The sequence below is a fragment of the Fringilla coelebs genome (assembly GCF_963513975.1).
Source record: "Fringilla coelebs genome assembly, chromosome: 4".
Classification (NCBI taxonomy): Eukaryota; Metazoa; Chordata; class Aves; order Passeriformes; family Fringillidae; genus Fringilla; species Fringilla coelebs.
This window is the reverse complement of record NC_140032.1, coordinates 28212885-28240179: the sequence shown is the minus strand read 5'-3', so window position 1 is coordinate 28240179 and position 27295 is coordinate 28212885. Positions and strand designations below refer to the sequence as shown.

At 38.1% G+C, this 27295-nt stretch overlaps 1 protein-coding gene across 2 annotated transcripts in view; it reads right to left on the bottom strand.

Moving 5' to 3' along the window:
* TRMT9B (tRNA methyltransferase 9B (putative)) overlaps window positions 1-27295 on the bottom strand; it is a 110530-nt gene that overhangs the window by 22475 nt on the left and 60760 nt on the right. For both annotated transcript variants that reach the window (XM_084204772.1, XM_084204773.1), the window contains one exon: window positions 4568-4713. In XM_084204772.1, coding sequence (XP_084060898.1) covers window positions 4568-4593 — 26 coding nt within the window. In that variant the 5' untranslated portion in view covers window positions 4594-4713. The remainder of the gene's footprint in view (window positions 1-4567; window positions 4714-27295) is intronic.

Sequence of the window (27295 nt, the reverse complement as noted above, 5' to 3'; positions counted from 1 at the left end):
GTGTGACCTTCACAGCCTACCATGCAGAGCTGCTGTGGAGATTAACTAGTTAAGATTTGTAAAGTGCTTTGAAGATTATAAGGCATTAGGTTGCACAAGTGCTAAGCACTATTATTTAATACTTAAGTACAACCAAGCTTTACAGGACAACTCACGTTCACCTCACTAGAAAGTCTTTGTTATTTCTTTGTGATTTCAGTACAGTTGTTGCAAGAGGTAAAGCAAGAAGAACTGACCACAAAAGAGGGAAATTCCTTTCTTGTTTCACTATCAGCGACTAAAGTGAGATACGGCTGTGATGGTATTGCAGAAAAATTAGTTGACAAATAATTATTATGAAATGCAATGATAGAAATCCACATGAAAATGCAGGGCCCCTAAATGTGCCAGTACTGTCATTTTTACTACATCTTATCTTGCCCAAGTAGATCCACGGACCATTCTCCAGCAAGCAGAACTCCATATCCCAGACTATAGATGGACCAAATTCATCATCTGAAAATGCTGCCAAGTGACAGTAGGGGTGGGTAAAATCTGTACACTGGTAAGTTGTTCTTCATACATATTTTACCTTATTTAAGTCAAAATTTTGGAAGAGATATGAACACAGACTGCTGTCTTTATAAATCAGATTGGGAACACCTTGTTCTGATACAATTACTTTGTTGGGTTTCATTTTGATATAAACCTCCCTCTTTCTTGTTTTGTAGTGTCAGTTTTCAGCAGGGGGAAGTCATTGGGGTTTTTGTGGTAGCAAAGGGACAAAGTATTTGCTAATAAAATTACAATGCAAAACAGGACAATATGACAATATTTTGCACTTATATATGCTGGAGATAGAGGAACACAAGTGTTTCAGGATTGCTGACAGGCACAAACTGTAGAGGTTAAGGTGGCATATTGTTGGACCTTGAGCTGCATCCCAGCATCCTGATATCACAAAACCTTATTTGGGCATGCAGAGAAGGAGGGTTGGGTTTATTTACCTTACAAGGACTAATTATTATTCAATGGAAGTGTCTTTTCAGGACAAAGCACTTAGTACTTGCATTTCTTGCCTCTGCGAAAGTGCTGCAGACACTTCACAAGGACAGACTTTTCAAGTATATGCATTTCCTCTCCGTGGCTAAAAATAAAGATTACTTTTCTATAGTGTTTTGACATTTTGATCTCAATTGAAGCATATAATAAAAATCCAATTCACTGACTGTCTCCAGTATGACCTGAAATTCAGCTTTAGAGATAAGTAAAGATAAAAGAGGGAAACCAGAAAGTGAATAGTGTATTTGCACAAGAGAGATTCTTGTGCATTCCGGGGTCAAGGAAGCTACAGGCTCCTAATGCTTCTACTTCTCTTCAGAAATCATAGACTTTGCTTCCTATAGTAAGTTAACAATCATTCTGTCACAGAAGATCAAATTACTTGTCCAAAAACACAAATGAAGTCCATGAATAAGCCAGAGTTCACCTTAGCTCTGTAGACACTGACTGCTTTAGTGTCCCAGACTGTCCCTGTCCCTGTCCCTGTCCCAGACTGCTTTAGTTATTCAGTTTAGAAAGAGCTTAAAACAGACTAGAACAGTGTGGTGCACATTGTTCAGAGAAACGGTCTGTGTGACTCAGTGCACTCTCTTACCAGGGTCTCACCAGGCTTTTGACCAGCTGTCCCAGGAGATGTGGGAAACTGAAGGCAGTACTCTTCCTTCAGATTCAGCTTTTTAAGCTCAAAAGTGTTCTGGCAGAGATTCAGGGCTTCTTTGTTCTCAACATGTTTTAGAGTTTTTCCAAGCCTTTATCTGAGGGTCCACTCACCTCCACAGTTGCTCTCCCACCAGTGTCACAGCAAAAGTGAAAAAAGCAACTCAGCTGTAACATTGCTTTCCTTTGTCTTTTCAGGAACATTTTTCTTTGATTTTCTTACTGCCTTCTCTTTTGTTTAAAGAATCTTAAATCATGCAATGCAGCTACTCGTTATTCATTTTAGATTCACTGTGAGTTACTTATGGTGTTGCTCATCCCAACAATAAACTACTTGACCTGCATTAGTATTCTTAATGCTTATTTCAGCAGAAGTGAAATTTCTGAAAAGGTAGACATTTACCAGGTTCATTACAAATCTAGTCAGAATTTGAAAAAAGTTGGCTCTTCTGATGCCTGGGTTACTGAGCTTGAAAGATACAATTGCTATGAATTTCTCATACTGTGCAGATTGTCACACACAGTGTGGAAATGGGTGAATGTGATTCAGTTCTCATGTGATTTTGGTGTATTGAACAAGAAACACAAACGCTGTAAAAACAGAACCATCAAAAAATGTTTTCAAATGTTGCTGAAGCCGCTCTCTATTGCACCAGACAGAAAGAAATACAATAAGTGAGCATCCCATCAGTCCCTCCATGGAATGGGTCACACACCATTAACAGGCAGTGCCTGTGTGTCATCCAGCCACATGGGCAGTACTGAAGGATGGCATGGCCACAGTCTCCTCATAGTGACAGCAGACCAAGATCCATCACAGCAACACCATGTGCATCTTTCTTATCTTTTCCTTTCTTCAGCTGGAAGATGAGCTTAGAAGAGCACTTCAAATATTCTTTTGCTGAACTAGGTACCTGAGCTACTGGGGGTATGTCAGCTCTCTGGTACCCTAAGCTGTTTTTCTGGGGCTGTAGAGTCCTCTGACTTTTCTCCATAGTGCCTGAGGCTCCTATTCTTCCTATGCAGACCGAATCCTATAACTCTCAGGACCAAATAGCCCAAAGTGCTCATCTTGACCCAAAGCACAGAGCTCTGCTTTCTTGTCCATCAGCCCATTTCATAGGGGGAAGAGGAGGTGGCAGGGAGATTAGGCTAATCTAATTCTTCTGATCACTAAGAAGCAGAACACACATGTGATGTGCTCCAGTAAGACCTTCTTGCCTAACCTGCATCAGAACTAGGAAAATTCTCACTTTAGCTGCATATGTGTAACAGAGAGAATTTATATCATAAGTAAGAAAAATATTCTGTCTTGGCAAGAAAAGCTGTTAACATCAAAGAGTCTGAATTTGAGTTCTCAGTGTTTCTAAACTTATTCCCATGGTATTCCTCTTGCATACTCAATCCAGTGAAAGGCTGAAAATGTTTCTTCTATTCTTTTGTATTTAAAAATAGATTGATGGAAAGGAATTATTTTGGAAGCACTTTTAAGAGCTGGCTCATAGATCTGTTATATTCCAGGACCTTTGCCTTTGCCCATTTTTACGCTACAGTAACAAAGTGAAGTGTCTCATGCCTCATTGCAAAGTGATTTGCTCTCCCTTCTCTTTTAGTTTAATTTAGTTTTATGAAAAGATATTTGGAAAAAAAACCAAAAACCAAAAAATGAAGAGAACATTACTAAAAATAAATCCAAGCAAAGAACATGTGATGAAGAGTTGCAAAGTCCAGAAGAACAGACTTAGTAAAAAATGTGCCTTTTTCTTAACCCCATAAGAATTAACTCAATAATAAGTAGGAGCTTCTTAAGATCTGGGAAAAGCTCCTATTATAGTTATAGGTCTCCACACAGGGGGATGGGATGAGCAAATCTCTAGCCATGTTTATTGTAGTCTCACCAAAAACTTCTACCTCAACCACTTCATTCCAGAATCTATTTTTCTGTACCCTCCTATAAGCAACAGGGAAACTCACATTCAGAAAGCAAGTGGAAGTGGAAGTGGGTGCTGAAGAACACTGATGTGGCATTCTGGAGACCACACCTCAAAGATCTTTCTCAAAGGCCATCTCTAACTTCAAATAATAAGTTGTTCATAAAAGAGGATCTCCAGCCAGTGCTGTGATAGATGTCTGACCAAAAGATCAGCAAGTCTTCACAGTTTGGCTTTGTGAGGCTGTATATCATGTACTACCCACAATCCACTCTCCTAAATCCCTGTGCCCCCTCCCCAGGCCACAGAATTGCAGGTGTGCAGGTGTTGTGAAAGCACCCCTAGGCTATGCTCTGGATAGGAATTAAGTCAATTATTAGGTCCTGGGAATCTTATTCTCTTTCCATATCTAAAACTTTTTAATAACTTTCCTTTTCCTTCTCCAGAAAGGAGAAAAATCTTGGGGAAAATCCTGACAAGGCTGCTGAACTGATGGTGCAGTCCATTGCAGTTCCAGGCACAAAAGAACACCACCTCACTTGGAAGCACTCACTTCCAGGCATTAGCTCCCTCAGCTTCACTTCCAAAGAAGACCCTTGCTGAGTAGGAGGATTCATTGCTCTCATGGGGCACTGAGTTGCTATCCTGGTTGTTTATTATTGAACTATTTCCATGTTGAAGGGAGCTGCCTGTAATTTCCAGCTCGGTCTTTAACAGAGGCTTTTACTTAATTGTTGACAAAGCTTTTTTTTCACTTTTTATAACAAACTGTCTTCCTGAATTTCATTTCTCATCTTGAAAATATACCTTCTTCAGTTCACTAAACCTGTAGGTTCACTTTTTTTGTGCCTTTGAAGGATCCTAGTACCAGGAAGAACGCCCAAAACACAGAACAGAACTTTAGCAGACTTTGGAATGGTTAGCTATTTCAGACTTACCCATAGAGCTTACTTTCCAAGAACATTCAGATTTCTCCTTTGGAAGCATACTGTTGTTGCCAGCAGGGAGAAATGAATATGTTCCTCCATTGATCTTACTTGGAGCATTTAGGCCTCAAGAGAATGACCAGTGGCAGGAAAAGCACCTGGCATAAGGTGAAAAAAGACGTGGTTGAAATGCAGTACTCCCAAAATCTTCAAATAGAAAAGCTGCACAATATGTTCTTGAGCATGAGTTAACTTTAGGTTGGCATCTCTGTATTTTGACAGGAATTGCAACCAAGACCTGAAGGGAAATGTCTGGGAAGGGCCAGAATGCTGAATGTTATTGCATTCAGAGGGACAGGGAGCAGGGAACTCCTTTACCTTCTCTGGATATGCTTGCACAGCAAGCTGTTTGGCTTCTAGCAGTTTAACCACTGGCAATCACACTTGTCATATAGCTGTGCACTACTTCTGCACCCACAGTAAAGATTTTAGAGCTTGCTAACCACATATCTGCACTTAGGCAACATATACAATTCCCACTAAATCAGACAAATGGATGCTGCTGAGCCATCTGTTTTAAAGTATGTTTAGTTATGTAACCTAAGTTACAAGTACTTCCTCACAGATGAAGATATCTCAGCTTAGATGGCTACAGAGAGGGAACTGTGTATCTGAAATATCCCCACAAGACCAGAAAACACAATGTAGGAACTGTACAAAATAGGTGCTTTTCCACAGAAGTGTGGAAGCCTGGCAGGATTCCTTGGGTTATCACAAATGGCACTGAAATCTAGACTTGGACCACTGAACTGAGCCTTACTGTCTTCATTTGAGTGAATATCTAGATATTCCTTAGGTTAATAGACTGGAGTTCAGAAAGCAGATCAGATGGTAAAATATGGGGATGTTAGGATTTATGAGTCTTAACTTACAAAAAAAAGTGTTCTTTTTGGTTGATTCAGAGTAAGAATCACAAGACCACACTCTGTTCCCAAATTTGCACTTTGCTACTAATGTGAAGTGCCCCTTGAGATTCTTGTGCTGCTCTGATAAATACTTCAATCAGACCAACTAGAAATGTGACTGGCTTTCCTTGGTACTATACAGACATGAACAGAAAATATTTTTGGAAACATATAATTTGTTGGAGTTTAATACTATTTTGCAGCATTAGCAGTTCTTGTCTTACTTGTATTGCTCCACAGTTTGGTTTATATTTTATCTATTTGTAGATCATATTTTAATAATAGAAACAAACATTTATCAGAAATTTTCAGTGCTCTTCTCCAAGAGTCATGATATTTTCCCTAGTTTCTGTTTGGTATTGTTACAAGTGAAATGTTTTTGCTTTGTACATGTGTCTCATTTGTTCATTTAATTGTATTTTTCTGTTCTACACAGACTCTCAACCCATACTCATCATTTAAGCATCTGAATCACTCTTCAAGCATATGAGTAGTATAAGATGTTCAGATCAGTCAGTAATCCCATGATTCTGCCTTGTCTCTTTAGCTCAGCTCTTACATTTCAACCTCTTATCTGAGCCTGGAGATCAGCTGAGTGAACACCTCAGCCCAAAAGGCCCAGGATGCAGGAGCTGAATTCTGCATTATGGCAGAAAGCTAGGTTGTGTCACACCTTTTAAACGTATCCTCAAGACTCTGAAACCTTTCCATGAGTATTGATGACCTTATTCAGGAGTCTTGCGAGAAGGATGATGGAGGAAGATCCAGAATCTTTCCTTAGCAATTTCCTTGCCAATATTTTGCTATTGTACAAAAAAACGAACCTCATAGGTCCCTGCTTGATTTCTCAATTAAAAAAAAAAAAGAAAGAAAAAAAGAAAAAAAAAAGAAAAAGAAAAAAAGGAAAAGAAAAAAGAAAAAGAAAAAAAGACTTCTCTGAGACTTTTCTGATGGGTTAATCTCTGGTAACTTGGTACCTAAAACTCCCTCTCTGAGCAGGTGTATTCACCTACCTAACAGTCCATACTCCCACATGGATAGCAGGGAGAGAGAGACAGACAGCTGCACAAGGCAGTTTGTCACACTCCTAAACAGGTGGGATGATCTGCCTTCCAGTGGTCCCTTATACTGTCTGCTAAAAAGCCAATTCAGCAATTTAAAATAGAGCACATGTTTAGTGTGCTTCAATAATGCACTCAGATTACTCTGGTCAAGTAAGAGGAATATAGTTCCAACAAAGCTGTGAGATTTGAATGAAAAAGAAAATTAAGTGCAAAGTAACTGTTTTATAATTTTTCCAAAACCAGAAAGATAGCAAAGAGCAGGTGCAGGGTCAGATTTCACTATCCCCACTCACATTTAGTAGCGCTTCACCAGTAGTGCTAGTTAAGTAAGTTATTACTGTCTACTAATCCAAATATGTCTAAAGAAATTTAGCAAAATCAGGCTAAGAGTAAACATAAATCTTTGACATATTCTGTATTTGGATGATTAAAGGGAGATACCAAGTTATTCAAGTACCAAATTTAGACTTCATCAATGAGAGCAGGCTACATAATACATCTGATGATCTGGACACAAGTCCCAAGTCTCCCCTGCTGTGTGTAATGCTATATATCTGCCCAATTACAAGCCTGAAGAAGTGCTTCAGCTACTTCAGATAATTAAATTTTAAATCTAATGTTCATATGAATTTTTAACATGCCATGAAAACCCTGGGTTCATAAATCATTTACAGTAACACATGAAGGCATTCTTGGCCATCTCCGACCAATTTGTCCCTCAGATCAACAAAAATCCTTTCAGAACTTTGATCAGCTTATATATGCCTTTTTAAAATATGATCCTGGAGAGCAGGCTCTGCTCTATAAGAAACATATACATAGGCTTACCAGCAAAGGAAGGAGAAGTGGTACATATATACTGATTAGAAAGGACTGTCTTAAAAAAGAAAATACAACACCCATAAAGGCTAGACAGAGGCAGTTGTTTTCCTTGGCTATAAGAAGGACACTCCTGCCTGACCTAAAGAAGTGACTTTGCATTATAGTTGATGTAGCAAATTTGGTCTATTCTTTTGTTGGAATATTCATTTGTATTCTTTTGGAAGAAGGCGCAGGCAACTTGGAAGGATTTCAAGGATATTGTGATATTATGAAGGGGAAAAAAAATAGAAGGGCCAAAGCTCAGCTAGAACTTTGTCTGCTGCCAAAAAAGACAACAAAATTTTTTCTGTGAATCAGAAACACAAGGAGGGCTAAGGAGACTCTTTAGCCTTTACTGGATGCAGAGGGAAACACAGTGACAAGGGATGAGAAAATGGCTGATGTACACAATGTCCTCTTTGCTTCAGTAGAACCAGGTGCTCTTGGGGTACCAGCCCACAGAGCTAGAAACAGGGAGTGGAAGCACAATGAAGTCCCCATAATCCAAAATCCAAAGGGATTATGGGTCAACAAGCTGTACACCACTTAGACCCACACAAGCTCTTGGGAACAGATGGGATCCACCCAAAGGTACTGAGGGAGCTGGTGGAGGGCTCATGGGACTACCCTCCATAATTAACCAGCAGTCCTGGCTAAGTGAGAGGCGCAGTTTTCTGGAATTTAGCAAAGGGGACACCCATCTCCAAGATGGTTCAGAAGGAGGAGCCAGGGAACTAGAGGCCCATCAGCCTGACCTTGGTACCAGGGAAGGCAATGAAACAGATCATCTGGAGTGGCTGAAAGCTGCCCAGAGGAAAAGAACCTCAGGGTTGTCAGCAGCTGAACATGAGCCAGGTGTGCCCAGGTGGCCAAGAAGGCCAATGGCATCCTGGCCTGTGTCAGCAATAGTGAGGCCAGCAGGATCAGGACAGTGATTGTCCCCTTGTACTCGGCACTGGTGAGGCTGCACCCCGAGTGCTGTGCTCAGTTCTGGGCCCCTCTCTGCAAGAAGGACATTGAGGGGCTGGAGCAAATCCTGAGAAGGGCAATGGAGCTGGTGAAGGCTCGGGAGCATAAACCTTATGGTGAGTGGCTGAGGGAGCTGTGGGTGCTCAGCCTGGAGAAAAGAGGTTCAAGGGGAACCTTATTGCTCTCTGCAGTCACTTGAGAGGAGGCTGTAGCAAGGTCAGGGCTGTCTCTTGTCCCAGGAAACAAGTGCAAAGACAAGGACTCAAGTTGCTCCAGCAGAGCTTAGGACTGAATATTAGGAAAAAATTCCTCACTGTGGTCAAGCATTCAAACAGGCTGCCCAGGGAACTCATGGAATGCCCAGCCCTGGAAATGGCCAGAGGATGTGTGGATGTGACACCTGGGGATATGGTTGAATTGTAATCAGAGTAGTGTTGGGTTAATGGTTGGACCCAGTCATGGGGGTCTTTTCCAACCTTAGTGCTTCTGTTGTTCTATAAAAGAAAAGAAGAACAGAAACATGTTGAAATACAACATTCTTTGGTCATTAGTGTTCAAAGGAGTTTAGTCAGAAAGATCACCCCTTACAAAGCAATCTACAGATATGTGAGTAATTTCACTGTAGACAGCTACGTTCACAGCATGAAGCATCAGTGACAGAAGGAAACAAAAGATTCTGAGTTTTCTCATCTTTCAGCAAAATTTTCAAACAGAGAAGCAACCTGTTATAGCTGCAAATAAAAATCCCTATTTTTAAGATCTGAGACAATAGTTCTCATAATAGCTTCCCCCTCTTTGGTAGGTTTGTGGGGCCAGCCTCTTGTTCTACCTCAGGTTGTTTTTTTCAACCTCGCTTTCTACCACAACTGTGTGAGGCTGCATTTTCAGAAATGGCCATTACTCTTGGGATCCAAGTCTTTTGTTTAAGCCTTGTCTGCCTGTTGCTATGTTTTTAAGTCCCTAATGGCTTGACATAGGTATCTAACCTTTCTGCTCACCATCTTGAGCAGAATTGCAATATAGAGGCCTTAATTTATTTATCAAGGAGACCCATCTCATAGTAGCCCACATTCAGTATTTGAGCTAACTCAAATTCTAATCTAGGAAACTTTGCACTGAACCTCAGGGAGACTCTAGACCTAGGCACAAGTTCTGTGTCAGACAAGAGCATTGAAAGTTGTCTTTATTGAATCCCTCAATATAAGGCTAAATTTTTGAAATAATAGCATTATGCTTTTCCAGAAAATTCTCTGTAGATAAAGAGCCAACTACTTCACATTTGGAAATGTAATTCCTAGGAAAAGGTAGAATTTTTTTCCTAAAACCACAAACCCCATTATTCACATCTTCCAGAAGCCAGCTGAGGACAAGAGCCATGTGCCATCTTCCATGAATGCCATCCTTATGTGGTTAAATTTCCCCACATGGATGAGCTTTGGCAGACACCAAACTGTTAGTGCCATGAGACAGACAAGTGTCTGAAAGAGCAGAGCTTTCAATGATGAGCACTGTATCTGTCTCAAGGAAGAAAACCATCTGCCCATTCTCAAGGAAGAAACCCATTCCTAGCCAAATTCCCTTTGTAAGGGACATTGCCTTCTGTCTTCACACTTCTCTGCCAGAGTATTGGTCAAATTTCCTACCCTGCCTCCTACTTAAGCTGCTTCTTAAAGCTCACATTAGCATCTTAGTGAAAAATTAATCATTTTATAATTGATATCCAGCAATTAGAGTTCTACACTTCAGTTTCACTGGATTATTTATGTAAAGTTATCTGAAAGAGTTAACAAGGCTTAAATGGTTTAAATAAAATCAGATCCATTAATTATCTGCCCTTTTTATAATAGAAATTATGCATCCAATTTCAATGGAGAATTATCTGGAAATGTATCTGAGTCACTCTCCATGATGTTATCAAAGTTAGTAACAGCCTTACTAGGACAGTCCAGAGAATAAGAAATACTAATTATATTGTCTGGCTCTGACTGGCTCCATAGTATTTTACAAAAATAAAAAGCTATTGTATGTAGCCTACTTGAATCTAACCCAAGAGAACCTCATGAACAGAAATTTAGAAAAATCCTAATGTGGGCTTTTCCATTTGAAAGATCTTGGAGATTAATTCAAACAAGGGCAATCTTTTAAGAATGCCTGTTTGATTGGTTTTTTCAAGCTCTTATGATTGATTTGGCATGCAGGAAAGTAATAGAATTGTAACAACTGTGATGAGGCTTTTTTAAATAGAAACTGACATTTCTGACAAATGGGGTTTTTTTCCTTCTTAGTGTCCAATCGATTTGAAGATAAAAATGTAATTCACTGCAGAACACATGAAAGTCCTTAGACCTTTTTCTGAGACTAGTCTGGAACTGATGGGCAACTGGGATTTATTTTTCTTTAAACAAAAGAAGAAATTATATCTTATACATCATCTGCTATTCAATCCAAAATTTTCTTTGCCCAGTCTCAACTAAAGTGGGCAAAATTCCTAATATGCCTAATTTTCCTTGTTAGCCTACCTGCTGCACACACAGCATTTTCCACAGGAGAGAAGTTTTTTCTTTTCCACAGTGAGGAAGCTTTTAATTGCAATATGCTATGGTTTGCATGTCAACAATGAGTGGGACAGCCTTTTTCTGGTGCCCAAAACCCTCTCAGTAGGAATTGTGACAATTACTAATTTGTGAAGCAGCTGTTTCTGAATCTGAGGAAAGGGTCTCAACATGTTATACTCAAAAAATCCTTTGGGATGGAGACAGAGTAAAGAGGTAAAAAAGGTTATAGAAACAGGAGATAATGAGGCAGCTGTAGCTTACTCATAGAAAAAATAAACTTTACAGGGAAATATGTCTCAATTTCTAAACCATACCTCAGGTATGAGCTAAATATTTTTGGTTTTGGGAGATAAGGACCTGCTGGAGTCCTGCTAGTGATGGAGACTACATAGCCACTTCTAAACACACAATAAAGGGCCAAATTTACATATTCTATTCAATTATTACATGAAAATAGGAAATGTTTTTTCATAGGAAAAAAAGAAACATGTCAGTAGTCTGTATCATCAAGTGGTCTGTATCATAAAGTTCTTGATCATATTCCAAATATTTTTTACAATATTTCATCCAATCCTCTGTGCAGTATTTTAATTTTAAGAGATCCTAGGGTTCTCCCTCATTGGGCATTTTCTGGGAATTACTAATGGGTTCATATAGAAGTTTTTTGTAACATACCCTAGGGATTTATTGAAAGTCCTGAAAAAAACTTTGGCAGTGCTCAAGCAGCAAGGAAAATAAGTAATAGCTATATACCACAGAGCCTCACTGCTCCTCTGGTGCCTTCTCCAGAATACATAGGCAAATCAATGACAATTGTGTCTGAAGGCTGTCTAATGCCATTGAGTATCAATGGGTAAATGAAAAGGGCTCCTCCTACACAACCTCTACACAGAAGCCAGCGTGGCTTTCTCAGACAATATACTGTGCTTAAAAAGAACAAACATATTTATTCTAAAATATTTTAGTTACAAAAAACCTCTACCTTCTATCTTCATCCATAACCAATATAACCAGAAAACCTTTCCCTCATTTGCTGTAGAATTCCTGTCTCCCTAAGAATCTTTTACTTTTTAGCTACATAGGGGGCTGCCAGGGTAGCTTCAGGAGTTCAGGACATAGGACAGATGTGCATGAGTAACACTCAAGCCCAGATATGTCACAGAGTCACATGGAGATTGTGGGTTTTTGTTTCCCAGAACACTGGCTGGGGCCACAGTGCTGCCTCAAGCCTGTTCCAAGCAACAACACATCACCTTTAAGCTAAAAAGCAAAGTGCCCCAAAAAAATGTGCCATCTCCTTTCCCTCAAGGAAACTTCTTGTCCCTCTCTGAGCTCCAGGTTTGTCACTAGTGAATGCTCTCTTGGGAGGTCTACAAGGGCCAGCCCTGAACTCCAGCTAATACTCCAAGCTGAAGCCTGTCTGAGCTTATTCAGACATCTGTGTCCCTGTGCTGCACCTCCCAGTATGCCTGACTTGGAGAAGATGTTTGACCAGCAAGAAGCCAGCTAGCATCCAGCTGGGCTCACTGTTCAGGCTCTGCTCCAGCTCAGAGCATCTGTCTACTCCAGATGAGCTGCTCCTCAGAGCAGAACAGCTGTACTCCCACGACTGTCATCTCAACTAAAGTGCCTGCACAGACACACTGCAAGCCAAACCAGCAGTGAATAACAGAGACAACTGTAACACAGCATTTCACCTCAACTCCCTATTGCCACATGTTTCTGACATATCCCTAAAAAGAACTGGCCTGAGGCTACATTATGGGATTTAAGTCCCATTTCTGGTTGTGTCTATACTCACTATACAGAAATAATAGAATCTCATGGCTTTTCTCAAATATGTGTATGTCACAAAATGTCTGTTTCCTCCCACAGATCTAAGAGCAACTTCCCAGTCAAAGTGAGGGAATACATAAATAGAAATTAAATACTGTACTGGGCTTCAGAACACCTTCACTGAAGGAGTGGGCAGGAGGCAGCAGATTCCTTCCTATTGCTTCTCCAAGATGTCATACTACACTTCTGATTAATGCACTACAGTCCTACAGTAGGGGCACAAGGCCACATGTAATGACCAGAGGAAAATATGATATTCCAACATCAAAACACATGAGGAAATATTTTGCTGATTTTTGTATTTGAAAGAATTAATGGGCTGTAGAATTAAGCTTTGAAAGCCTAGATTTATGCTGTGCTCCTCTTCAACCACCCTGAAGTCATAGCTACCAACACCAGAGAAATAACTATCAACTTTATAGGACTAGAAAGTTCCAGAGTCATGAACCTAGCTCTGTAACTGCTGAAGGATAGTCACTGTTCAAGAGAAGCTGCTTATGTGCATGAAGATTTTCATATGGGTACATTTTGCAGAACCCAATTTTTTGAGGCATCCTAGTCAATAAGCATGTCCTGATAAAATCCTTTCAAGCAGCTGTGTGAATGGATGCTAACATGATTGGAAGACAATTCCTCCATGACTCATCTTCAGCCTTCTGCAAAACAGAAATGCTATTACAAGAAGATAGTGAAAATGAGTAATTAGACCTTGAGCTGCAGGTGATGTGCACTGAGAAACATTTGGATATCTTTCTAGAGGATGCATCATGATCACTGCTACCTTCCTGGGGAAAAAGGTGATTCTTGCAAAATAATTATAACTACAACAGTCTTAGAGTTAATGTTTCTTACATTACTGTGATTCTCCCACACGAGTTTTGAAAACATCCAGTATTCAACTCAGTTATAGAAATTTCCCTATAGATGGCAATCTGTAAGAGATTTCAAGGGAAGAGAGGGTTTTTGAAGTCTGTAATTACAGACATGAAACACATTTTGCCACACAGCCCTTCCTTAGCTGTGTTGCTTAATTTCAAGGCTCAATGCTGCTATTATCAACTAAATTGCATACTGTATCCATAATAAAACCAAATAGATTCTTCTGGAATGGAGATACTTAAGCACATTAAAATGATCTAGAGTCTTTGCTCTCATTATACCAACATAGCTCCCTTAGGCACCCAAGGAGTGAGAAGAAATAATGCCTAATGTCTGATATTCCTGTGAGTTAACCCTGCTCATACAGCACCTGCACCCTGCCTATCCCACTGTAAGCCCAAGAGAACTGCACTGAGGGCAGGGGGACAGATATATGTGTGTGTGTGTGTGACTGACAGGCATTTTGCCTTTGTCATAATACCTAATAGTACAATGTACAATTTACAGATATGCTTTGTGCTGTAGACAAATAAGCATTGCTGTTTCTGACCTGCTACCCAGAGTCCCATGACAAAAAAAAGAATTTTCAAAAGATCTGTCCACCAGTTTTGAAATACTGTAGTTGGCAGTACATTTTCTTCAGTTCCTCTATCAAACTTAGTCACTTTTTTTAAAGTTATATAAGGATCTTCAATAATTATCATAACTCCTTGAAACCCTCATGGCTTCTCTATTTTTATTTTTTATACATTAAAATTCTGGTGATACCCCTAAATACAAAAATCAAGTAGAACTCAGAGTAAAGTACAGCTTTTTTCTTAAAGCTTAAAGAATGAGTTCATTTTTAATAGACTTCCAAGGACATGTGAGAGAAATTTAATGAAAAAAATATTTCCAAATGCTGCAACCATTAGCAGAAAAACCTAATATAAATCAAGGGATTGCTCATTGTTATTGTAGCTCCTTGGCTGTCATAAAACTAATGGTTCCATAATCAGGCTGGAATTTGGGGATCAGGAATTTCCCTAAACCCTTCACTTGTCAGGCTTACAAAACTCCTCTGTATCAGCTTACACTTGGATCAAAGTACTCTCAGGTTGTACAAGTCTTACACTGGGGTCAGCAATATTTCTAAATTTGTCTTGAATGACAACACTGGAAATTGTATCAAATTTAAATAAGAACTGTACATTTTCTCTGTTTGGAAGCTTAGCATTATCTGGCAAAAGCAACCTGCTTCTTCAGTGCACATGTCCAGCACTGCATGAGGCAAAATAAATTGCCTTCTGTGGAAGGTAAAACCAAGCTGATTTGTCTCTTAAATTCTCTACTTGTGCTGTGAAAAGAATACATTCTTTTACTTGGATACATGATGATTAGTACAAGATTGAAGATCAGCAGGAGAGATCTCTTTAAAGACATTAATATGATTAAAAAATATTCATTACTTTTATTGCTACCTAAAACAATATGCATCCTAATATAACAACAGGTCATTATATATTATCTACCATCCTTTTGTTTAATATGCAATTTTTATGTTAGACAGATGTAAAAAATAAGCAATGATAATTAATGTTATTTCATTCTAGCTGAGGAAGCCTTGATTCACTGTTTAAAGCATTGTAGCTATTTTCTTCTCAAAGGTGAAGATCCAACTAGCTCTTTATTAATTTAAATATATTGGATAATACTTGAACAAAATTATGTCAAGTGGAAATTTGAATCCAGATGATTCAAAGGAGTGAAATTTAGCAGATCATAATGAAATAATCCCTTCTATAAGGATTTGTTACTGTTCTAGTGGCAACTTCATCTTAGCAAAAATTAACATTCCCATTGCAAAACTACTCTCATACTCCACAGTACATGACCCAGGTATTACTAATAAGCTTCCTTCAGATATTCAAGTTTCTATAGATTTTCTGATTTTCATTAGCCTTTTACACCTTTTCAGGAAAAGACCAATTTCTTCTCATTTTTGCAAATTACCATTCAATATTAGAGTGGAGGAGAGAATTTTCCTCTTATAGCTCCCAGCACCCACGACTTCTTTTAGATTCTGGGCTTGTTCTTCCACCTAATTTCCATGCAGTATTTTGGTGGGTGCTACATTCCTAGGTAAAATCTTACTTTTAAATATTTCATTTTCAGTAATTAATGAATTCTATCATGCCTCTATTAAAGTAAAATGTAAACTTCTTACAATTCTAAAGGCAACAGATTTTAGCCCAACGTAGAGGACATGGCAAGTAATTCCTCTCCAGTATAACTAGAGAACAGAAATATAATAATCTCCAATAATAACTAGAGAACACTTAGACTCAAAGTGAGTTTGGTCTCATTAATCTGCTTATAAATATGAATTTATAATTTTGAATATTAAATAAAATAAATAATGGCAGTTCTGAATGTTCAAACTTTTTTTCCTTTTTTTTTGTTTGGTTCTGCAGTAGTCTCTAAGAAGTGAATGAGAAAAAGAGAGGAAAGAAGCTAAAAATTACTACGGATATAACACCCAATAGGGAAGGAAAGGCCAAATAAATCCAACATTTAGATGCTTGAAAGTGACTTCAAAGGGAAGATGGAATTATGCCCTATTAGGTTTATTTAACATTATGAAAATGTTCTAAAATGTACTAAAAAAGTCAGGGAAAATTATCTTTGGTATTACACCTACAAAGATGAACCATATGGCCCATAAGAAACAAAACATTTGGAAAAATAATGAAGATACAAAGTGGAAAGGAAGGAGGCAGAAAATGGAGTGGAGGAGGTTTAGTTAACATCCATTAAGATCAGAACACCATGAGTATTTTGTTACAGTACTACAGGTCCTGGGCTTTCATTCAAGTGTGAGAGCTGATGATGGCTGAGCCAGCCAAGAGACAGCACTGGCAGCCTGGGATTGGACTGTTTCAGAAAGAGCACAATTTGTAGCACCACTTACCATGTGATTTCCCTTTCTCAAGTCAAAAGCCCCCATCTAAATAAGGACAAGCCCAATTTCAAAACAAAATCCTTCGCAAGCTGCTCTGAAGTCCACCATCAACTGCTGCTCCAATATAAGAGATTTATGTAAGCTTGGCCATTTCTGTCAGCTCTGCTAGGTTGTCTCTCTTCAGGTAGAAGAAGGACAATAGGTGCTTGTATACCCAATACTGATTTGTCCCTAGGTTTCACAGTGGGGAGACTCCACAGTTGAAATTAAGGAACCTGGTTTCAGTTTGATGGGAAATGTAAAGACTCTTCATTCATCCTAAAAACCTTGTGGGCTTCCAACTCTTGTATAAGTGGTTACACAACATGCACATTCACAATCAAAACAGCATCCAAGCAATGCTTGTGAGCAAGCCCTGTAACATCTGACAGAGCAACACTCCGGTTGGGTGCCTGAGGTAAAATAATTGATCTGTCTGGCCTAAAACCAGTTATGCACACACCACAAAGAAATGCTGGAGAGTACTCACACTGCATTTCCTGTAGGCTGTAGTCCACTTCATAACTGGATCTCACACACACCTCACCCCCCAGTTCATACAGGAGGTCATTCAGGACAGTCCTGTGGCCTGTTTCATCCAGCAGAGCAAGGGGCATCACTGCACCACCTCATTGCTATCTCTCAAACTCCATCTCTTCTATCAAAGCTGTCAATTTAGCTGCTGTGGCAATCTTTGTCTGGAACTGGGAATTTCTAGGCTAAAAACCTTATCTGGAATAAGGCATTGTAATAACAAGAACCATAAATTTATTCTAGTTCATGTAGGAATTGCCACCGTGATTACACTAGTTCAAAAATCAGAAGTTGAAAACTCACAAATCTATTACAAATATAAATTTAATGTTTTCTTATTTATTTTAAACTGTTTGAAACACAAGGCGTACCTTAGAACAGAAGCTTTAAAAACTACATTGTAATTGATGTTGAAAATTGCCACATTATTTGTGAAAATTTCAACAATTTTAAGAATGAAAATGTAATTAGTAGATTCAGACTTCAAGACTTTGAAGTTAAAATATGTATTTTAAACTATACATTAAATATAGATACAACTGTACTGTCCTATTTTTAATAAAAGATATTACCTCACTATGAATTTGGCTTTTCTTTAGTTTAGCATTCTGTCAGATAGTTTTCAATCTTTCTAGATGTGTGGACCATTACAAGATCTCAACTGAAGCTCAAACACCTTCAGAAATATTTTATGGTACAGTGTTCAGAGACCACAAGTAATCTGATCACTCCCCTCTGGACACCACAGGCTAAGCCATTTTATCTACATCTCTAACAAGCCCTGTTATGTGTGTTTCACAAAATATCATACTTCATAAAGCACCCACTTCATTGCAAGTTAATCACCCACACTGATAAAAATCTGATTCTACATCTGATTACAGGTTTGCTTGGTTTTTATTCCCAGATGCTGGGGTTTGCAGTGTAATTTTTTTAGACTGAAAGAGAGTATTACTACCTGATGATATTTTCCTGGAACTTTTGTACCATAATCAAGTCACCACTCAGTTATCTTATAATCCTTATTTATGCCATTATAAGACATTTTCTCTAATGTTCAAATAACTGTTGCAGTTCTTCTCTGAGGCCTCATTATTTTTTTTCTCTGCAAATACTGTAATTCCACTGTCAGTTTACAATCATTTTAGCAGTCAGGTAGATTTTATTGACTTAACTTACCTGAACTTTCTCAAGTACTGCATGACTCACTGATTGGAAAACTCTCCTGAACTATGTCAAAACTGTTCAATGACAGAGTTCAATATGTGCTGACCATTGCAATCTGCTTGCCTATTTACCCATTCTCCCAAATCAGAAGATTTTCAGTTCAGACCAATCCCTACAATATGAATCCCATCTCTACTCAGAAAAGCTCAAATGATTTCATGAGTGATTTGCCTCAAATATTTATTTTCCATGAGTTTTCCATAACTCTGACAACCTTGAGCTTGAATATATCAAGCTCAACTCCAGTTTTGCAGCTAGACTGAAGAGAAATGCTTCTGTACTGTATAGTTGACACCACCATCAGATATACAGCTTCTTGTGTCTCTTACATTGCTCTGCTGCTATTTCCACTCTGAGGTGTCAGTATAGTTTGGTGTATAGACTGTAACAGCATCAATTAATGTTCAGTGTCCCAAAACCCTTTGGCCGCCATGTCCCATAAGGTGAAATTAACGCCACACATTAATCGTGGACTTGTTTTGAATTTGTCCCTGTAACATTTCATTGGTCTCTCTTGTATTTTAAGATCATGAAAAATAGTTTTGGCAGTCTGTCATTTGACATATGTACCAGCATAGTTAGCAGATGGCTTAACCTAGATGAGCCTGCTGCAGCATTATTTTTATGTTGATTACCTAACAGCACCCTAAGATTTTACTGTTCAGGATTTTGTTCTGCCAGCAACAGACAATTCAGCAGCAGTTTCTTTATTATCAGTAAGGTAAAGAGGTAAATCCTTTTAAAAGGGAATCTTCTGGCTACAGAGCATTAGATTTTACTCTGATCTAGAATGTTGGCATTACTTACTTGGAGGGCATTACCTTCCAAAATTAACTTATTGTCTCCTGGCAACCAAAGTGCTCTTGTTAGAATGCCAAAAAGCATTCTGCAGTGACCCAGCAAAAGAGGTAATACTAATTTTCTTTATTTCCATCTTGAACTAAGGCCAGTGGAAATACTGTAACTACTTCTTCAATTTTTTTTTTTTCTTGCAAAGGAAATTGCTGAAAGTGTTACACAGTTTCTACCATAGTGTAACACAGAGGAAGATCTCTTCCTCTGGCTCTGTGTCAAATGATATAAGGTGTCTAATTGTATATACTCCTTACTATACTAATCTTGCCAACACCTGCTACAAGGCAGGATGAGCCTTGCTGTTATCCCACTTCCTTCACTCTGCCATTCAATGTATGTCCAAGTTTTCTCTATTCAGTACCCATAGATGCTGTCATCACTCTACTGACCATAACCTCCAATACATCGGTAACAAAGCACATTCAATGTCCAGGAGACCTAGAAGGCCAGATAAAACTGATGATGATGGCAGGCAGATGATCCCAGGAGACAAGGAGAAGGGCAGAAAGTAGAAATCATCCTCCTGACAGTGTTTTGGAACATGTCTTGATTTTTGGTTGGTCATTTTTGATAACTGTTGTGTTCTCTGAATCAGAAACAGCTGCAGTATTAAAGAGCCAAATACTGTTGAAGCCTTTCTGCTGCTCTATAAAGTCTTAGAGAACAAATCAAACTGATGGATATGTTTACTTATAATTTCATTTCATTGCCAAGAATAAGACTTGCGGCTTTTTAATAATTTCACGGTCCTGCATCTTGAATATGTTTCTTCTGCTGTCAAAAAGAGGGGAATTGAAAATTTTTTTCTGCAACAAAAACTTAAAACATTGGTACACTTACACACATGCACAAAATGCACAAAACTGTAAGAAGTTAATATATGGACAAAAGGCTGAACTGAGCAAGCACGCACCCAATTTTCTGAGATCAGCTTGTTGAGCTCATACCCTAAGGTTATGCCATAGATCACGAGGTGCTACGGATCAGAATAAAATTTTCAGTATCAATATTAAACTCCTCTCTGTTTATCTCTCATGTATAAAAATAGCTGTAGCTTCCAGGGCTGACTTAATAGCTCTGTCAAAGGACCGTTCACACTTTCCAACAATCCTATTAATATAGAAGACATTAAGTTCTATTGCTAAGTAACTGGATGTACATCAGCTGAAAACATAACGCCTCAGTGCTAGAGAAGATAAACATCAAAATACACATCAGAGTATGATAGAACTAAGTACATGATTTAACAAGTATTTTCCATAGAGGAAAATCTACTAAAAGGCACAGAAAGATATTTGTATAATTTGTCACAAGTTCACTATCAAAATCCAATCTGTATTGCTGAACTTCCTTTTCCTTTTCAGTAAACAAATGAATGGACAAAACGCATGCACATCCTGAGGACCTTTGAAAGAAAAATTCTTTTTAGGGGGTCTACATACTGACTATAAACTTTTACATATCCAAAAATATTAGTTTGCAATGTAAGTAGGAAATTGTGGTCTTGCTATACCTTGATGAATTCCTTGGGAATCCAATTTGAAGCACTAACAACAGCTTCAAGGACCATTTTCAAGGATCAGTTTGCCCACAGCAAATTTGAAGTTTTAATATTATATTTCCTTTAACAAGAGTTGTCAAGAACAATCAAGGTACAGACATTGTTACTTGGTTAGTGCATCATACGAGGATCACCCAAATTCCAAGTAAGACACTGCCTCCATATTACACAAAGACATTATTCAGATCTGAGTGAGGCTGCACAGCCACAGAAGCAGGGTCAGAAACATGCACAGGCTTGTATTCTAATTGTGAGGTTATGAGCAGGAGGAAGCAGGCAGTGGTAAAGGTAGTGTGAAACACCAAAATGGCCTTTTCCTATCCCTTCTGAGGGCTCACCAACCACACCACGCTGACTTGGAATAGTCCATAAAAGATTATTGAGAGAGCTGCTGCTGAGTACAGTTTAAAATACAACTTACTTCTTGATGCATTGTTCATATGACTATGCTGCAAGAGATATTTTCTGCCATGCTGCTGCCTGAGGTTGCTTTCTTCCCCCAGGACCCCAGCCAGCACGGCAGGGAACATTGCCACCACGCAGTATGGGGGATGCAGTGGAACACCTGAGCAGGCAGGCAGGACAGAATGGGTTCAGTTCACAGGGAGGCACCTCTGAGCCCACCCAGGCAGGAGCTCAGCAGCCCTGCCTGTGTTCCAGTGACACAACACAAGGTGAGCCTGCACTCAGACACAGCCTGAGGACCTGCAAAATATGGCACAGACAGAGAAATGTGCTTTATTTCCATAACAGTCTTCCCTCTAAGGCAGCCACTAAGTTAGATGACCTCATAAATAACTGCTTGTCTTTCCTATGTGTCATGTTCCCCAAATTCAATTCTGTATGCAAAACTGCCATTCAGGAACAGATCAATTCAAATCTCTGGAAAGCCACATGAAGCCTTTAAAAAGACAAGCTATTCTAATATTTTATTAGTAGTTCAAAGTGAATCTGGAGAGATGAACACTACAACCATCCCTTACCTGCAGTTGTCAAGGTAACAGCTGCTCTAGGATTAATGCTCAAAAGATAGTTTGTCTTTCATCACAAACACTACAAACACTACATGTATTCATCAGCTGGCTACTCACCAGGCTTTTCTTTACTGGTGCTCTTCCCAGGATACTTATTCTATTAGCTTTTCAAGAGCAATAGCCCCAAATCAGAAGGGATTTCTTAAATTGCATGTTTATACATTATTTATTTACTTTTCAGCAGGCATATGATTATTGCCAACTCACCTCTCAATTACCTCATCCACAGTGGTTCATTTGTCTTCCAAGACAAATAATATTACCTCTCTAATTTAATTCTGTGAAAATACATTGCTTATCTTTATCTTGAGAAACTTTAATGAACTACTCCTGTATTTCCAAAACATCTACCTCTTTCTTTTTTTTTTTTCCTATATTGTACAGACCTAAAGGAGGGCATTAGGCCTTCTCTAAAGCAGGACAGATCTCCCCCAAGAAAGAATTTCTCTCACTAAGAAATTTTACTTGTTCTTAGCATTTTCCAAACATCTTACAGGGCATAATCCTAAAGACTGAACAGAGATTTAGAGGAAATTGCCTTGTAAACAATGCAATATTTATACGATTTCTGTATAAATATTTAAAGGGACACCTCTGGTTCACAGATTTGGTGTGCATAATAGAAAATCATTCCTCAGAGATACTGGCAGTTGGTGTGAACTCTGCTGATTAAAAAAAGCAGCCTCTAGGAACTCCAGTTCATTTGTTATAGACATCCAAAAGCTTAGTATTTTTCTTGTCTTTATTTCTCTCCTGTAAGGATCCTCTTAATCTTGAACAGCAATGTCATTTTGCACCTTAAAAACTGACAGTGCTATTCAATGATGAAATCCAGCAGCCTTATGACCTTGCTTCTTGTCACACTGCCTCAAAACAACTCATTAGACTTGCTCTATATACAGTATCATCCAATATCAGTCCCAAAGTAAGGGAACACCATCATTTTTAAGAATACAGACAGGAGAAATAAATTACTTCTGTAAGTCAGAACAAGAGGTGCTAAAGGAGTATTTTTGACAAGAAAATTCCAATAATGGGAAATATCAGGTTAGCACATGTGGCATCTTTTTCCTCATCTAGGTGAGTTTCACAAAGTAATTGCTCCTTTCAACACCCAACTGAGAAAAGTAAATGTTCAGGAGATTCTAGAATTAAGTCTTGCTGTCATTGCACTTGGACCATCCTGTGTAAGCTGAAATCCTGTATTCACCTGGCAGTTACTGGCTCTCTATTTCAGAGTTTAAAAAAATGTGACTATTGTCAGGGTTCCAGTTTAAAAACTTCCACTTAATGTTTGAAAATATCTCATGTAAACTCATTACATAATCACAGCAAAATATGGACTTTTACTCATATACTTTATATACAAACAGTGCTCTCAACATTTTTTTCTGTTTTCCTTCTCTTTACTCAAGAAAACAAAAACTGAACCTGGAAGAATACTTTTTTTTTTTTTTAATCTAATTGCTCAATGTTGGACAGAACTCATTTCACCTTCCTGCTACTCAGGCTTTGCAACTGACAGGACTTCATGTAAAAGAATGCAAGTTACAATGTCCCTAATATGCATAAAATTAATCTCATTTATAATTTATCTTATTAATGTGGTATCTGAAACATGAACTTGAAAGGATGATACTTATTTGTAAGAATACAAATGCCTTGTTTGTAAAACAATACTGAGTAAGCCTTAGTGACATACTGACACATTTTTGAAAATCATGTCAGATTCTTATGAATTATAGTTGAGGATATCATACCAATACTTCTAATGCTTATAGCTATTTGTATAATTAATTACCTCCTCTTTTGATTTGATCTTTAAGAAGAAAAATTGAGGAAGCTGGATGAATTTCAGACTGTGAGAGAAAAGGCAGAAAACATTTTGGGGTGTCATAAAGGTAAACCTCTATGGTTGGGAAAAGTTGGGAAGCCAACTTTCATAGCCTAGTTCCCCATTCTGTGGTAACACTTCCATGTAGACTACCTTGGAGTACACAAACAAGGGGCTACCTCATGCAATGCATTTTTAATGACTTATTCTCTGAGTTAACACTCTCAGTTATTTACTCTCAGGGTTAATGTTGCTCCAACAGAACTCAGCCTGTGAATACAACATCCAAGCTAGCCTGTTGTGCTATGTGCTGATTCCAGCAAGAAATAAATCATTTCCTACCTTGTAAATCATTATAAGAGGACTTTCCATTTTCAAGACAGCCTTCATTGTTAAATAAATATTCAGATACTGCAGTTATGAGTTTTGCATAAACCTCTAGCTAAATAATATTTCATTTCTTTTATGCAAGCTTATCACGAAGAAAAAATTCTTCTTCAATTCTTTTATTAGTAATAACATCCCTATGCTCCCAGCTGTTTTATCTGGAGCACTGGGGAGAAAAAAGGAGCCAATTCCTCCTCATCAAATTTACATGACTTCTGAATATGCCTCTGGGTGACACATTAAACAAGACAAGGACAAGATAGATGGTATCATTCTTCACAGGACATTCCTCATTAAGTAAGTTGAATATATCAAGTACCCAGATGAGCTACATTGCACAAGACAGTGCCCTTTAAAACTGGAAAATAGGTTCCTAGCCATAAATTCAGCCTTCATCATATTAGCTGGCTGTCTCTGAATAGGGCTAAATCTGGAAGTTTCTTCCTATCTGCTACTACTGCTCTAACTTGAACAAGCTACAGTTATCACAGAAAAGCAGTTATGATGACAGAGGTCACAGTCACAAATTATTGAGAGCAAAATAGGGAGTAGAGGAGATGAATTCAGGGCTGCAAAATCACATATTGCCACATCTCCTGGAAGCTGAGCTTTCTCATAAATCCCAGCTTGTCTGAAGTGCCAGATATTTACTTTGTGTTCTTCAAGAAATTACATATTCTCCTTACATTAAAAAAAAAATAAAGTCAGGGATGGGGTACAAAAAATGATTGCTTTAAAAAATAACCATGATGTTAGCTACCAAAAAAGAGAGCTCAAAATGAGTTCTCCCAGCAAGGCATGATTCCTGGGCAGGTGGTATTTCAAAGGGGACTTAAGAGAAGAGATGTGAGTAAAAAGTAAAACTTGGAAAGGAAGAAAGGAGGAAAACTCCGCTAAGGATCAAAGATAGCAAACCAAGAGATAAAAAACACAAGATCACTAAAAAAGTAGATAAAACAAGCCCACTAACTGAAGAAATTCAGTCCTATGTGATTACCCTGATTAGAGTAGGGATGATGTGTCCACCACAGAGCATCTGAGTTTTAGGATCTTCCCAGCCTGGCAACAGGTTCTTCAGTTTAAGTCCCTGCACAACTGCAACCTCAGTATGCCCACTCTATGGGGACATTAAGTGAGTTAAATCAACAACATGAGCACTTACTTACCTACCTGGAAAAATTATAAGGAAGGCAGCTGGAAGACTTGCAAATTTTTAGATAATGTGAGCATGCTAACAATGTGCTTGGTGTAGCCCAGCTGGAGACTTTTAAGCAATACTGAGAGCATCTTCATGTTACAGAAGAGACAAAGCTACAGAATCAACAGCCTGTGACAGTAAGGACACAAAATGACATATGCATATACAACAGTATTTGATTAACTGTTATTTATAGACAATAATTTTACCATTATTACTTATTGCTATCATTACCTTCCAATTAATTTATATTTGCTTCCTTTTTCTAATCTTTATGTACACTGTATTGTCCATCCTAAATTGAATTTCCCATCACAGTGCCTATGATTTTAGATATTTCCTGTAACTAAAGAAGAAACAGAGCACATGGGATGAAACTCTAACAACCCTACATTTGTCTGCTCCTTCTGCAGGAAGAATAACATTTTGCCTTTGCCTGAATGACAGCTCCTAAACCACTAGATACAGCCTTAAAGAGCAGAGAGTGATTCCATAGATCAAGAATGATATGAATCCCCTAAAGGATTCTGTGCTTGGAGTTTGCAGGTCACTGGTGATGGAAAAGATAAACAAAAGTGACACTAGACACCCACACCTTTCAACCAAGTTACTATCCAGTATATCACCAGAAGATTCAGATTGTAAACTAGTAATTTGATGTTATTTAAATCCTAGCCCACAAAAGCAAAGTGGATTTTATAAGCTTAATAATACCTTCCTACTGCCATTTTAAAATTCATAGTAATAGCAGCCTCTCATGTGATACATGAACATTAGCTGGCATTAATGGCCTTTGAAATGTCCTTGCTGATGCTGCTAACAGTCTTGTAGGCTATTGTTCCCTAATAGCTTAGATTACCAGAGAAGCCAAAGGCCCCAATTAAGATCAAGAGCCCTTTTGTTCTAGACACTGAGCAAACATATCCTGTTCTGAAGAATGTATAAGCTGAAAAATGAGAGGTGCTCAATGAAGGCTGAAACGGGAAAGGTACAATGCAATGTTTACAAATCATTGCTGGTATGTTAAAAGGTTGCAAAATATTAATATCTGCTCCTTTAGCTGCCATCATTCAGTAAAGCAGAAACATTTGAAAACCAAACTTGTTTCTTTTCCTATGTGACACTGGTTTATATGGTTTTCTTCAATTTGATTGAAAAATATAAACAGTTCCATCTCATTTTTGCTTTGGCATAATGCTATTCTGTCCAAAGCATGACAGCAGAAAAATTACTTTCTTTAAGATATTTTCATCAAAAATAAAGAGTCCTTTGGGAAGATCTTTATATACATAAAAGTGCAATGAACCTGTATTGACTACTTTGTGACAGTGGTGAAGGTAAGATGTGTTTTGCTAAAAAAAATACTCTGCTGAATCAGGATCTTAATTGTATTATGCTAATAGATTAACTAATTAATCCACAAATGCCAGCTAGTTCCATATACTTTTTTCTTTCCATTAGTGCAAACCTAAGGAGGTCCCAGATTGTCCAAATAATGATACCAGACAGTTTTCTTGTGGGATGAGGTGCCAAATCAATGATCAATGACCTACTCCAGTTTTGATTACTTTAGGTTGTTTTATTTGTAGGGCTATTTTTTACTTTGACCAGCTCACCTGAATTATGTAAAATAAGTAGTATGATGAATTACATTCTTCAACAGATTTATGAATCTGTATTATATACAATATACTGATAGCAGTACATTAACACTTCCTCAGTAGTCACTCCTAAAGGCTGCAGGACTAAGAACTTACTTCCATAATAGATTTCCAGTTTCTGTATTATCACTTTCAATTTTTTAGGTACTTAAAAGATGAAATACAGCTTTTAATAATGTTTAATGAATAAGCAATTCCTCTAAGGAGGGTAGTGCAATTTCTAAACTATCTCTAATCATTGGAATAAGCCACAAATTTCCAATTTTTTTTTTATTACCAAACCTGCAATTATTTTAAAATAATAAGACTTGTAAGGAGGTTTCATAATTAAAATAATTAA